The sequence below is a fragment of the Carcharodon carcharias genome, chromosome 10 (assembly GCF_017639515.1).
Source record: "Carcharodon carcharias isolate sCarCar2 chromosome 10, sCarCar2.pri, whole genome shotgun sequence".
Lineage (NCBI taxonomy): Eukaryota > Metazoa > Chordata > Chondrichthyes > Lamniformes > Lamnidae > Carcharodon > Carcharodon carcharias.
This window is the reverse complement of record NC_054476.1, coordinates 158,812,893-158,827,076: the sequence shown is the minus strand read 5'-3', so window position 1 is coordinate 158,827,076 and position 14,184 is coordinate 158,812,893. Positions and strand designations below refer to the sequence as shown.

The following is a 14,184-nucleotide window of genomic DNA, read 5'->3' as shown; positions in this document are numbered from 1 at the left end:
CACAGCAGAGTGGAAGGGAGTTACAGGTCATGTGGTATGCCTTTATTGAAGCTACAGTAGTTTGCCTTGGGTAATATTACTGGATTTTTTTTAAGTTAAACATCTATAAGGGAGTGTTGCCTGGAGGGTGTTTACTTGTGGGTCTGACCAAATAGAGTGTATTTTTGGGGAAATGTTTTGTAAGACTAAGTTTAACCGTGCATCTGTAATCTTGTGTACTTAAGTTTTGCTTTATTCTTGTTAATAAAACTTTTACTTTTATTTTTTTAAATCCCAAAAGTGTTACTGGACTTCTTACTGTTGAGATCAGTACGTCCCCTTCTCATTTTCAGAATACAAAAAAAAAGGGCATGGCCCAAAGCCAAGTTTCCCTCTGGGATTTGGTTTGTGCAGCAATTATCAGCTGCGGTCACAACACTTCCAAGAGTCACAACCTGCTTTGCTTTGGTGTTATGTCAGTCCTCAGGCCTGGTTTTAGGCTACATTTATGCCTTCACTATAATGTTGCTGCTAAGTGAAACTGCTTTGCGCTAATACTGAGGCTGTATTGCAAATATACCATCAATCACTTCCCTTCCCCATCTACCTCTTTAATGGACTCTTGAACTTTTGCATTTTTTTCTCAACAACCCATCTGTGATCTTCAGCTCTAAGTACAATATACTCATCCTATTCTGTTGATTGCATTGTGCAATGAGTCCTGACTTCAATCTCCTATTCTAACTCATTCAGAATACTTAAAGGCAGCAAGCAGTATCCAGTAGATTCAAACACTAGAGATGAAAGGCCAGTGTTTAATCCACTAAATTCACCCAGACCAACTGACTTCAAGTGTTTAATTACAGGTCTGGACTGCACTTTAATTGACAATAGCACATTATTTAACAAGTGTGCAGCACTCTTACTAATCCTGAGCTGGTCGCCTTGATAGGTCAGCTACTGATTAAAAGCAGCTATTTTCCTCCTTTTCATAACCAATACAGTACTAGTTCTGATGAAAGGTTACAGGCAAATGTTAACTCTGTTTTTCTCGCTCCACAGATGCTGCCAGATCTATTGAATATTTCCAGCATTTTCTGTTCTTATTTTAGATTTTCAGCATTCACATTATTTTGCTTTTGACCTAATTCAATTAGATGGGCTGAACTGTAAGTCCTCCTAGGTGTTTTTCTTTTACATTGTTGGTCTGTACAGGTTTTAAATCAGGACATCAGATGGAGAGAATTGTAAAGCTAACATTTGAACAACACTCATGCACAATGAATACTGTACTGGCACTAACCTCCAAATGCACCCCACAGTTTAAACAAATATATTAGTTTCAAAAGGAAACCAAGCCTCTGTAAAGAATCTATTTTTTTATCTTTCTTGGACTGTGGCTTTAAAATTGGACTGTGGCTTTAAAAACCACTATGTCTGTAATTTAAAGACATGTTCCTTGGAACAGGATGAGAAGTATCTACAATATTGCTATGCTGGAACATAGGGTGTCAACAGAGAACAGGATGGTGCTGGAAAGGAGTTCCGGACTAGGGGGAACTGCCTGACGACAGCATTTTAATTGGCTCCTGATCAGGTGACCAAGGTTTTCTGTGGTAATAGTGAGCAGAGAGATACTAGCCTGCAAACAGAACACACATAAAACCTCTCCCTCCTGTGTAAGATTCCAGTAAATCTACAAGACTAGCTAGCTGTTTTTTTCTTCATATCTCTGTAACCAGCTCTCTCTGAAAAACCCCCTGTCAAGAGGAAAAGGGGAAAATCACCAGCAGAGGCATTGAAAAACAAGTTTTCAACCAGTGAACTACAGATTGAAAATGCTGGAAGACCATCTTGTGTCATTAACAACAAATATGTGTGTGTGTTTATGTATAGGGGTTAAGATGGGGTAGAGTTTAAGTTATGGAGTTAAAAGTTAGAAGAGATAGTGGAGGCGTTAGTGGTGATCTTTCAGGAATCACTGGAGTCAGGGAGGGTCCCAGAGGACTGGAAAATCGCTAATGTAATCCCCCTGTTTAAGAAGGGAGCGAGGCAAAAGATGGGAAATTACAGGCCGATTAGCCTGACCTCGGTCGTTGGTAAGATTTTAGAGTCCATTATTAAGGATGAGATTTCAGAATACTTGCAAGTACATGGCAAAATCAGGCAAAGTCAGCACGGTTTCATCAAGGGAACAAAGGAGAGCCAACGGATGTTATCTACCTGGACTTCCAGAAGGCCTTTGACAAGGTGCCACACAGGAGGCTGCTCAGTAAGGTAAGAGCCCATGGTGTTAGAGGCAAGGTACCATCATGGACAGAAGATTGGCTGTCTGGCAGGAGGCAGAGAGTGGGGATATGGGGGTCCTTCTCAGGATGGCAGCCAGTGACTAGTGGAGTTCCGCAGGGGTCAGTGTTGGGACCACAACTTTTCACTTTATACATTAATTATCTAGATGAAGGAACTGAGGGCATCCTGGCTAAGTTTGCAGATGATACAAAGATAGGTGGAGGGATAAGTAGTATTGAGGAGGCAGGGAGGTTGCAGAAGGATTTAGACAGGTTAGGAGAATGGACAAAGAAGTGACAGATGGAATACAACGTGGGGAAGCGTGAGGTCATGCACTTTGGTAGGAAGAATAGAGGCATAGACTATTTTCTAAATGGGGAGAGAATTCAGAAATCTGGAGTGCAAAGGGACTTGGGAGTCCTAGTCCAGGATTCTCTTAAGGTTAACTTGCAGGTTGAGTCGGTAGTTAGGAAGGCAAATGTAATGTTGGCATTTATTTTGAGAGGACTGGAATATAAAAGCAGGGATGTGCTGCTGAGGCTTAAAAGGCTCTGGTCAGACCACATTTAGAATATTGTGAGCAATTTTAGGCCCCGTATCTCAGGAAGGATGTGGGTCCAGAGAAGGTTCATGAGAATGATCCCAGGAATGAAAGGCTTAACATATGAGGAACCTTTGAGGACTCTGGGTCTATATTCGATGGAGTTTAGAAGGATGAGGGGGGTTCTGATTGAAAGTTACAGAATACTGAAAGGCCTGGATAGAGTGGACGTGGGGAAGATGCTTCCATTAGTAGGAGAGACTAGGACCCGAGGGCACAGCCTCAGAGTAAAGGGGAGACCTTTTAGAACAGAGATGAGGAGAAACTTCTTTAGCCAGAGTGGTGAATCTATGGAACTCATTGCCACAGAAGGCTGTGGAGGCCAGGTCATTGAGTGTATTTAAGACCAAGATAGATAGGTTCTTGATTGGTAAGGAGATCAAAGGTTACGGGGAGAAGGCGGGAGAATGGGGTTGAGAAACTTATCAGCCATGATTGAATGGCGGAGCAGATTCGATGGGCCGAATGACCTAATTTCTGCTCCTATGTCTTATGGTCTAGGTTCATATTTCTTTCTTTTGCTACTAGTTAGGGACAATTTGTTTAATTAAGTTATTTATTTGTTAAGTTTACAAATCTGGTGCTCATACTCTGTTAGCCTAAATTAAAGTTGGGTAGAATTGGGCAATTTGGTGGTCTAATCAAACTTCTCACATTTGTCTCGACTTGGGGAGCAGTGGGCTTGATATTACAACACACTATCCCCAGTATATTGTGACACCTCCCTCAAAATGGTTCAACGGGTTTATCTCAAAACCGAGCCATCCAGACCAGGTTTCAGGAGTGATAAAACTGAGATTAATATGCTTGCTAACAAAAACCTATTAAAGGACACGGAACCAAGGCAAGTGGATGGAGTTAATGTACAGATCAGTCATGTTCTAACTAAATGGCAGAACAGGCTCAAAGGGCTGAATATCCTACTCCTGTTCCAATACCTTGCCATTACTTGTACATAATCCAAGACTGTGACTGTTAGCAGGCTATTCAAACGATACATATATGTGAAAACTCTACTCAATATTAGTTTCTCAATCCTTATATACCTGGTGCATATTCCATGGCTATCATCAATGCTTTGTCCTCCAGGAAGTTTTCATAGTACTCAATTATGTTTGGGTGGTTGAGGAGCTTAAGTACTTGGCATTCATTCTGAGCAGCCAATCTCTCATCTTTAGTCATCTGCTCCACGGGGATCTGTTTGAGGATCACCAACTTTTGGTCAGCTTTCCGCAAACACAGATGAACAATTCTATACGGAGATATAAATGGACAGGGTACATACAGGTAAATGCAGTGTGCTGTTTGCCCTCCCAAATTCACCAACATTAATTGACCAGGAGTGCCCAAGTGTTTTGGCTTCAAGGACTGCCTTGGTGGACACCATCATGCCTCACCAGCCCAATACAATGAATAGATGGAAAATTATAGACTGCTGAGCATCAGAGTGAAAAACCTCGGCTGTAAAATTTAAACTAATTTTACAATGAAGTTTCATATAAAATCAAACAGCAGGCACTTGCACTTCTTGGTGACCTGGCTTAGGATGTACCCACTAATGCAGAAGCAGAGTTAAGAACAGCCCTTCCAAATTCTCCAGCTCCACAAATTTCCAATGGGATAAAGAAATGAGTGAGGGGAAATAGGAATAGAACTGAGTTGCCAGAGTTACATGGGCCAGATTGCCTGAGTTTGTGCACCACAAATGGTCCAAGGCCTTTGGCCTGGGACTTACTGCAAATATACACCATTGTCATGTGGCACCTACATGTAGAATATTTTTGTAGCATCCTAATCCTGGAAATTATGAGCTGGGATTTCACGGTCTGCAGTGAAGTAACAATGCTCATCACTGATCTTGAAGAAAGCTGCCCACAAAGATCTAGAAATCTCTGTTGGGTGGATTTCCCCTGTCCAATGTTAATTTGAATCAATTCCCAAATCTAGGAGATCACCAGGCATCTGGCAACAGTGATATTATCAAGCAGCCAACAACACTGAATTATTTTCATAGACAGCATACAAGGCGGTAAATGGTAATAATAACTTTCACTTCTAACTAACATTCACAGAGAACGAAACAAATGATTGGGGCATACACAAAATTAAAGCAGAAGCTGAAACTGCATGAGCTTTAAAAAAAATTGCGATTTTAAAAATGTTATTTTTTTCTAACCATAACAGAGAAATTTGACATTCTACAAATACAACAGTTTTCCAGGGCCAGAGAGCTATCTCAGCAGTAAATATCAACTTAGTACTTATTGGCAGCCAAATAGTCATCAGTCAACGCATTCTCACTGGAAATACTTCATATGGTATCATAATCAACCTCACCGCAATAAACATTTGGGTAATGGAAGATTTTCTGTTATTTGACTGCTGCTGAATTTTGTGTTTCAGTATCACAACTATAACAAAGGAATATATAGCACTGTTGGATTACCTGCTACAAATGCTAAGAGGAGCAGAGAGCAGCACAATAGCCTGATTATGGCATTTGTCACCAATATCACCGTTGCAGGTGATGTTCAGGGCTCCGTGATACATTGAAGCATCAGCGAAGATTCTGTCATCAAGTCTCTGCAGTGGGGCTTGAACCCACGACCTTCACCTTCTGACTCATCAACAAGTGTGCTCCAGTTGTGCACAAGCTGATGTCAAGTCACTGCCAACATCCCAGGGACAAAGCATTTCAAAAGATACGATCCATATGGGGCAAGGAAACAAGAGGCCAAAGGCGAGTGTTTCTCACACGCATTTTGTGAATAGTATATCAGAGAAGTGACATGAGTAATGTAGAATTGCTGAACACAGCATTCCTCTGACTGGGGCTGACTAGACCGAACTTCATTCCATAATCCAGAAAATACTGAGATCCAGAAATGACTTGGTCCCAGGTATTCCGGACTGGAGAGATTACAATATATTACAATTATGTTAGAATGCTTAACCACAAGTGTGTGAACAGGAAAACATCGTAAATATAAGAATTGTTTTACTTATCCAAATACTTTACCTTCCATGTTTCCTCTCCCAAAATACTGTACTAAAATTATGCTGTGAGTTGCTTGGGTCTGCTCAAAATATTTCCAGACTCGACTGGTGTTTCCGGACTGGAGAGGTTACAGTGTAATGCAGAATTTTAAATGCCTCAAGTGACATTTTACTGAATGATAGCACTCTTGCTGTTATGTTGGCAAGTTATGGGTTTGAACTGCATCTGAATTCATAGCTCAGGCGGACACACTAGCGTCCATTCTTTCATAAGGTCAGAAGTGGGGATGTTCGCTGATGATTGCACAATGTCCAGCACCATTCACGACTCCTTCAAATACTGAAGCAGTCCATGTCCAAATGCAGGAAGACCTGGACAATATCCAGGCTTGGGCTGACAAGTGGCAAGTAACATTCATGTCACACAAGTGTCAGGCAATGACCATCTCCAACAAGAGAGAATCCAACCATTGCTCCTTGATGTTCAATGGCATTATCATCACTGAATTCCCCACTATCAACATCCTGTGGGTTACCATTGACCAGAAACTGAACTGGACTAGACATATAAATACTGTGGCTACAAGAGCAGCTCAGAAGCTAGGAATCGTGCAACAAGTAACTCTCCTCCAGACTCCCCAAAGCCTGTCCACAAACTACAAGGCACAAGTCAGCAGTGTGATGGAATACTCCCCACTTGCCTGGTGCTACCACAGCACTCAAGAAGCTTGACACCGTCAAGGACAAAGCAGCCTGCTTGATTGGCACCACATCCACAAACATTCACTCCCTCCACCACTGACACACAGTAGTAGCAGTGTGTACCATCTACAAGATGCATTGCAGGAATTCACCTTCCAAACCCACAACCCCAAATCCTAGAAGGACAAGGGCAGCAGATAAATGGGAACACCACCGCCTGGAAGTTCCCCTCCAAGTCACTCATCATCCTGACTTGGAAATATATTGCCATTCCTTCACTGTCACTGGGTCAAAATCCTGGCACTCCTTTCCTAACAGCAGTGTGTGTGTGTGTGTGTGTGTGTGTGTGTGTGTGTGTGTGTGTACCTACACCACATGGACTGCAGTGGTTCAAGAGGCAGCTCACCACCACTTTCTCAAGGGCAACTAGGGATGGGCAATAAATGCTGGCCTAGCCAGCGAAGCCCACATCCCATGAACTAATAAAAAAAACTGGTGCAGTACTGAGGGAGTACTGTGTTGCCAGAGGTGCCATTTTTCAGAGCAGTCAATAAACTGAAGGCTTATCTGTCTGCTCAAATGAATGCAGCAGTCCCTCAGTACTTGGCTGGAGTGTCAGGTGAATGCGAAGATCCTACGAGGTTACTTGAAGAAAAGCAAGGTGTTTACCCTGCTGGCCAATATTCATTCTTAAATCAACATCACCAAAGCAGATGATGTTCTCAGCTGTTGTTTGTGTAGCCTTACTACTGGCTGTTGCACCTGCCGACATATCACAGTTATTGCACTTTAGAAATAATTCATCATTGTGGTGAGCTCTGAAACATCCTAAGGTTGCAAGTATGCTCTTTCAAGTCAAGAAGTAGCCCCTGTGTCATCATAGGTGGACAGCTCATGAAGGTAGATATTGTACCAGAACTAAGTTGACTACTGCTTCTGGAGTGGCTTGATGTGACCCTTCAGGGAGTCAACTTCAATTTTTATCTGGACTTGCAATCGCAAAACTAGACTTAAATGGCTTGACATAGTAAAATCCCAAAAATAGAGCGCTGTTCTCCCCTGACCTTTCCGCAATACAAAACATAAGCCAATGTTGAATATTTAAAAAACATAATTTTTCAGCAAACTGCATCAACAAAATTGATGTTGTTTTTCACCTAGGTCAACTGATCAATAATGTGTGAAAAGGCACCTCCAACAATCTGCAGGAAAAACTCAACAGGTCTGACAGCATCTGTGGAGAGAAAGACAGAGTTAACGTTTCGAGCCCGTATGACTGAAGAAGAGTCACACAGACTCGAAACGTTAACTCTGTCTTTCTCTCCACAGATGCTGTCAGGGCTGCTGAGTTTTTCCAGCAATTTTTGTTTTTGTTTCAGATTTATAGCATCCGCAGTATTTTGACTTTATCTAACAATGTGCATGCTTGAAAATCTTCTTAAAGGAAAAGTACTAATAGATTGCTACCATCAACCAAGAGATCGTCAAAAACAAAAACTGAAAATAAAGCAAAAGCTCAGCATTTTAGACAGTGCCTGTGAAGAGAAACGACAAGTTAACATTTCATGCACAACTTTTCATCAGAACTGACAAACATCAATTTCATTCTATATAAAGCTGACAACGCAAAGTCAAGTCATACGTGGTGATTCTATAACTTAGTACAGAAAGCAATTGCTGCTTGTTAGAGCAACAGAACACGAGATCTACACTTTAAAAAAAAACTCAGAAAGTACTAGAGGAGACTAGAACTAGGGGACACAGTTTAGGAATAAAAGGTGTCCCTTTTAAGACAAAAATGAGGTGAATTTTTTTCTCTGAGGGTCATTAGAATGTGGAATTTTCTTCCCCAGAAAGCAGTGGAAGCTGGGTCATTGAATATATTCAAGGCTGAGTTGGACAGATTTTTAATAGATCAGGGACTGAAGAGTTATAGGGGGCAGATAGGAAAGTGGATGTTGAGACCACAACCAGATCAGCCATGATCTTATTGAATGGCACAGCAGGCTTGAAGGGCTGAATAGCCTACTCCTGCTCATAAGTCCTATGTTCCTACTGGAAACACACAGCATGCCCACAGTATCCAAAAGAGAAGGGTTGGCATTTAAAGCTGGTAGCCTTCAGAACTGAAGAGGGCTGAAGTTTGCCCCCATCTATACCAGTCTGATGAAATTGCACCACCCAAAAGATTACTCTGTCTTTCTCTATTAGGCCTTGACTGATCTGCTGTGCCATTTCCAACATGTTTTTTCAAATTTCCATCTTTTATTTTACATCTTTCCACAACATCTCCATGCTCAGTTATTAGCTGCAATCACAAGGTTCTGAGTTCAAGTCCCACTCCCCAGTGTCCTAGCTAATATTTACTCTTCAACCAACATCACAAAAACAGATTAACTAGTCATTGCTGTTTGTGGGAGCTTGCTGTGCGCAAATTGGCTGCTGCATTTCCTACATCACAACAGGGGCTACATTTCAAAAGAACTTCATTGGCTGTAAAGCAGTTTGAGATGTCCAGTGATTGTGAAAAGTGCTATGTAAATGCAAGTCTTTCTTTTTCCTTTACCTCATTCAATGTACCTTCAAGATGATAAATAAACAAATGGCCATTCACGGGACGTAGACATCAAAGGTAAGACCAGCATTTATACCCCATACTGAATTGCCCCTCAAGAGATGGTGGTGAGCTTGATGGGCCATTTCAGAGGGCAATTAAGAGATTGGTGTCAGGCAGGACGGCAGATTTCCTTCCCCCAACAGGCAATATTGAACCAGTTTTTAATGACCGTCTGGTAGTTTCATGGTCACCATAAGCAATTCAGTTAACAAAATAAATTTTGAATAAAAATATTGCATGTGGAACTCCCCAGCTGCCATGGTGGGATTTAAACTCATATCTCCTAAATTGATGTGGATCATTAGTCCAAACCTCTGGATTACTAGCTCAGTAATTATCATTATAATCCCTCCCTCTCCCTCACCCCCTCTCTCTCTCTCCTTCACCCCCTCTCTCTCTCTCCCTCACCCCCTCTCTCTCTCCCCCTCACCCCCTCTCTCTCTCCCCCTCACCCCCTCTCTCTCTCCCCCTCACTTCCCTCTCTCTCTCCCCCTCAACCCCCCCTCTCTCCCCCCTCAACCCCCTCCCTCACCCCCTCTCCCTCACGCCCCCTCTCCCCCTCATCCCCTTCTCCCCCCTTCTCCCACCACCCCCTCTCTCCCTCCCCCTCTCTCCCCACTTCTCACCCCCCACCTCTCTCCCTCACCCCCCCCTCACCCCCTCCCTCCCTTTCTCCCTCACCCCCCTCCCTCCCTCTCTCCCTCACCCCTTCCCTCCCTCACCCCCTCACCCCCTCCCTCCCTCACCCCCTCACCCCCTCCCTCCCTCACCCCCTCACCCCCTCCCTCCCTCACCCCCCTCCCTCCCTTTCTCCCTCACCCCCCTCCCTCCCTTTCTCCCTCACCCCCTCCCTCCCTTTCTCCCTCACCCCCTCCCTCCCTTTCTCCCTCACCCCCCTCCCTCCCTTTCTCCCTCACCCCCTCCCTCCCTTTCTCCCTCACCCCCCTCCCTCCCTTTCTCCCTCACCCCCCTCCCTCCCTTTCTCCCTCACCCCCCTCCCTCCCTTTCTCCCTCACCCCCCTCCCTCCCTTTCTCCCTCACCCCCCTCCCTCCCTTTCTCCCTCACCCCCCTCCCTCCCTTTCTCCCTCACCCCCCTCCCTCCCTTTCTCCCTCACCCCCCTCCCTCCCTTTCTCCCTCACCCCCCTCCCTCCCTCCCTTTCTCCCTCACCCCCTCCCTCCCTTTCTCCCTCACCCCCCTCCCTCCCTTTCTCCCTCACCCCCTCCCTCCCTCCCTCCAGGATTGGCTCTGACTGAGTTGCTGACTTTTGGGTCGAGCTGATTTGCAGCAACTCATTAACTGTCACTCGGAGAGAGAGAGGGGGGGGGGGGGGGAAGCAAACCGAATGGAAACAGCACTCTCACCCAAACGCCCCCCGTCCCACCACCTTCATCTTCTGGTACTTCTCCATCGCCGTCTCCAAGGAGCTGAGGACAACTTCCGGTAGGGGAGCCGGCGAGGTCCACACTTCTTCCCTGGAGCCTGGTTTCGCGCTCCGGCCGCCCGGCTGCTGCAGTCCTGCCCCGAACCCGGGCAGCGCCCCCTCTTTGAATCACTGGGAACTGCAGGTCCCTCTCAGATGTCTCAGTGTGAAACCAATTCGTCCCGCGTATCAAGCGACCCCAACCCCAACCCCACCCAACCCCTACCCCACCCAACCCCAACCCCTACACCTACACCTACCCCACCCAACCCCCACCCCCAACACCTACCCCACCCAACCCCAACACCAACACCAACCCCAACACCTACACCAACCCCAACACCTACCCCACCCAACCCCAACCTCAACACCAACACCTACCCCAACCCCAACACCTACACCTACCCCACCCAACCCCCACCCCAACACCTACCCCACCCAACCCCAACCTCAACACCTACACCTACACCTACCCCCCCGCCCCAACCCCAACCCTTACCCCTACCCCTTACACTAACTCCAATATTTAAATGAGGATTAAATAGGATTGTTGCCTGGAGGATTATTCTATTTCCAGAGGTGGAAACAGCTGGAAAATGTTGAGTGAGACAAATTGGAAGCCCACAAAAGAGACTCTCAGCTACAAAAACAAAAAAACTGCGGACGCTGGAAATCCAGAACAAAAACAGAAATACCTGGATAAACTCAGCAGGTCTGGCAGCATCAGCGGAGGAGAGCACAGTTGACGTTTCGAGGCCTCGTGACCCTTCAACAGAACTAAGTAAAAATAGGAGAGGGGTGAAATATAAGCTGGTTTAAGGACTTGTCTTCAAGAACGCGATACAGCAAAGTTACACCCCCCCCCCCCCCCCCCCCCCCCCCCCACCAAGTCTTTTCATGAGTGGGACTTGATAGTCCTGCAACAAAAACAAAAATACCTGGAAAACTCAGCAGGTCTGACAGCATCTGCTGTCAGGAGAGGGATACAGTTGACGTTTCGAGTCCGCGTGACCCTTCATCAGAACTAAGACATATAGAAATGAGATGAAATATAAGCTGGTAGAGGGGGGTGGTGGGTGGGACAGGTAGAGCTCGACAGGGGGCCAGTGATAGGTTGAGGCCAAGAAGAGACTGCCAAAGATGTCATAGACAAAAGGACAAAGGGATGTTGACGGTGGTGATATTAGCTAAAGGATGTGCTAATGGGGACATTGGGGGTAGAAAGCAGGACAAGCTAGTGGCAGATGGCCCTAGTGGGGGTGGGGGGAAGGGATCAAAATGGGCTAAAAGGTGGAGATGAAACAATAGATTGAAATAAATTTAAAAATAGGAGGGAAAAGAAAAATATATTCATTTAAAAATTATAAATGATTGGGAAAAGGGGGGTCAGAAAGGGGGTGGGGATGGAGGAGTGAGTTCATGAACTGAAATTGTTGAACTCAATATTAAGTCCGGAAGGCTGTAAAGTGCCTAGTCGGAAGATGAGGTGCTGTTCCTCCAGTCCTGCAGCCCACTTGCTCATGGATATCTCCCAAATCTGCCCAGTCCTTGATGCCAAGAGTGTCAGGGAACTGTTTGATACTTCATACAGATAAAAAGAGGGAGATAAGACTCCAGATTATGAGGAATGTTAGAGGCAGGAGAGGAGGCTTCAGAGATATTACAATGAAGGATCTGAAGACTATTAGGATGACTGAATATCAGAGGCATGAATGGATTCAAGACAATGAGGGAAATGTAAGCATTAGGCAATAAGGGGTAGTTAGTCACATGGGCACTCAAGATCAAAATATTAGGCAATCACTCTGGATCTGGGCATCGAGAATATAAAAGATGTGAAGGGTATTAGAGAATACAAGCACAAAGATTACCTTGAGACAAATACTAGGAGGTGAGCAAGGACATCCTGAGGCATTCTAGCTTCTGAATTTTCCCTCCCTGTAGGGAAAGTCTTATGTGCAATCGAGAACAGTAACTCAGGTGGGAAATAATCAGTATAAATCCATATACTGACATTTTAAGGTGCAGTTATACCTCAATCTCAAATCCTGGCAAAATATGCATTGAAAAATAGCTCCAGTTTTAGTTAATTCACTGTGTTGGCACTGAAATAAGGATCATGGGTCTCGCCAGACCATGTGGATAGTTCAACGTCAGTTTGATTACAGAGTGCACAGGATAGCATCTTGAAAGGCCCAGAGGATACATTTAACACTGACTTTGTTTTAAGGATTACTGTGCTTCAAACCAGATCAATTCTTCCATTGATCACAGGTAATAATCTGGGACTGTTACAAGTGGGATGGTTTACATCTGAACCAGAGCGGGACTAACATCGTTGCGGGTAGGTTTGCTAGTGCTGTTGGGAGGAGTTTAAACTAATTCAGCAGGGGGAGGGAACACAGGATGTTAGCGGAATAAGGACACATCATAATACAGTAAAACAATCAAGTCAGAGGGAGTACAGCTGCATTAAGCTTCGAGGGAGTAAGGCAAGGCTGGATGGCCTCTACTTTAATGCCAGGAGTATTACAGGTAAAATGGATGAGTTAAGGGTGAGGATTGACACATGGAATTGTGATATAATAGCCATCACTGAGATGTGGTTGAGGGAAGGGCAGGATTGGCAGCTCAACATTCTGGGATATAGAATCTTCAGGTGAGACAAGGGAGGGGGTAAAAGAGGACGAGGCATTGCATTATTAGTTAAGGAGTCAGTTACTGCAGTAAGGAGAGATGATATCTTGGAGGGAGCATCGAATGAAGCTTTGTGGGTAGAGCTTAGGAATAAAAAAGGGGCAGCCACATTGTTAGGTGTTTATTATAGACCCCCAGATAGTCAGCAGGAAATTGAGGAGCAAATATGTGCACAATTTGTGGAGGTATGTAAAAACAATAACAATAGGGTAATTATATTAGGTGATTTCAACTTTTCTGACATTAATTGGGATAGACATAGTGTTAAGAGCTTGGATGGAGTGGATTTCTTGAAATGTGTACAGGAGAACTTTTTAGGTCAATATGTAGAGGATCCAACAAGGGACGGTGCACTGCTGGACCTAATTCTGGGGAATGAAGCCGGACAGGTGGCTGAGGTTGTGGTGGGGGAGCATTTTAGCGATAGCGACCACAATGTGGTACAGTTTAAGTTTGTTTTGGACAAAGAAATCGACAAGTTGCAAAAAAATGTTTTGGATTGGGGGAGAGTGGATTTTAATAAAATAAGGCAGGATCTGGCCAAGGTAGACTGGGAACAGCTAATTGTGGGGAAATCTGCAGAGGAGCAGTGGGGGGTGTCCAAAAAGGAAATGGGGAGGGTACAGGCTCAACATGTTCCCTCTAGGGTGATAGGAAGGAGTAACAACCAGAGATATTCAGGTTACGATTAGAAGGAAAAGAGAGGCTTTTAGCAGGTACAAGGGAAGCAAATCAGCAGAGGCATTAGTAGAGTACAGAAAGTGCAGGATGGAGCTTAAGAAAGCAATTAGGAGAGCAAAGAGGAGAAATGAGAAAGCTCTGGCTGGTAAAAGTAGGCAAAATTCCAAGATATTCTATAAGTATATCAATGGGAAGAGG

The 14,184-nt window shown here is 44.6% G+C and overlaps 1 protein-coding gene across 5 annotated transcripts in view; it reads right to left on the bottom strand.

The window, feature by feature from the left end:
• Positions 1-10,685, bottom strand: part of nek8 (NIMA-related kinase 8) — a 56,426-nt gene extending 45,741 nt beyond the window's left edge. For 3 of the 5 annotated variants that reach the window (XR_005944280.1, XM_041198204.1, XM_041198206.1), the window contains exons 1-2: positions 10,550-10,685; positions 3,916-4,121 (exon numbers count right to left, since the gene is read on the bottom strand). Coding sequence is in view for 4 of the 5 variants with exons in the window: in XM_041198204.1 (XP_041054138.1) it covers positions 3,916-4,121; positions 10,550-10,596 (253 nt within the window). In the remaining variant the exon portion in view is untranslated. Of the gene's footprint in view, positions 1-3,915; positions 4,122-9,134; positions 9,520-10,549 lie in introns of those variants that run through there. The other 2 variants (XM_041198205.1, XM_041198207.1) reach the window with 2 other exon arrangements.
• Between the last annotated feature and the right edge of the window lie 3,499 nt (positions 10,686-14,184).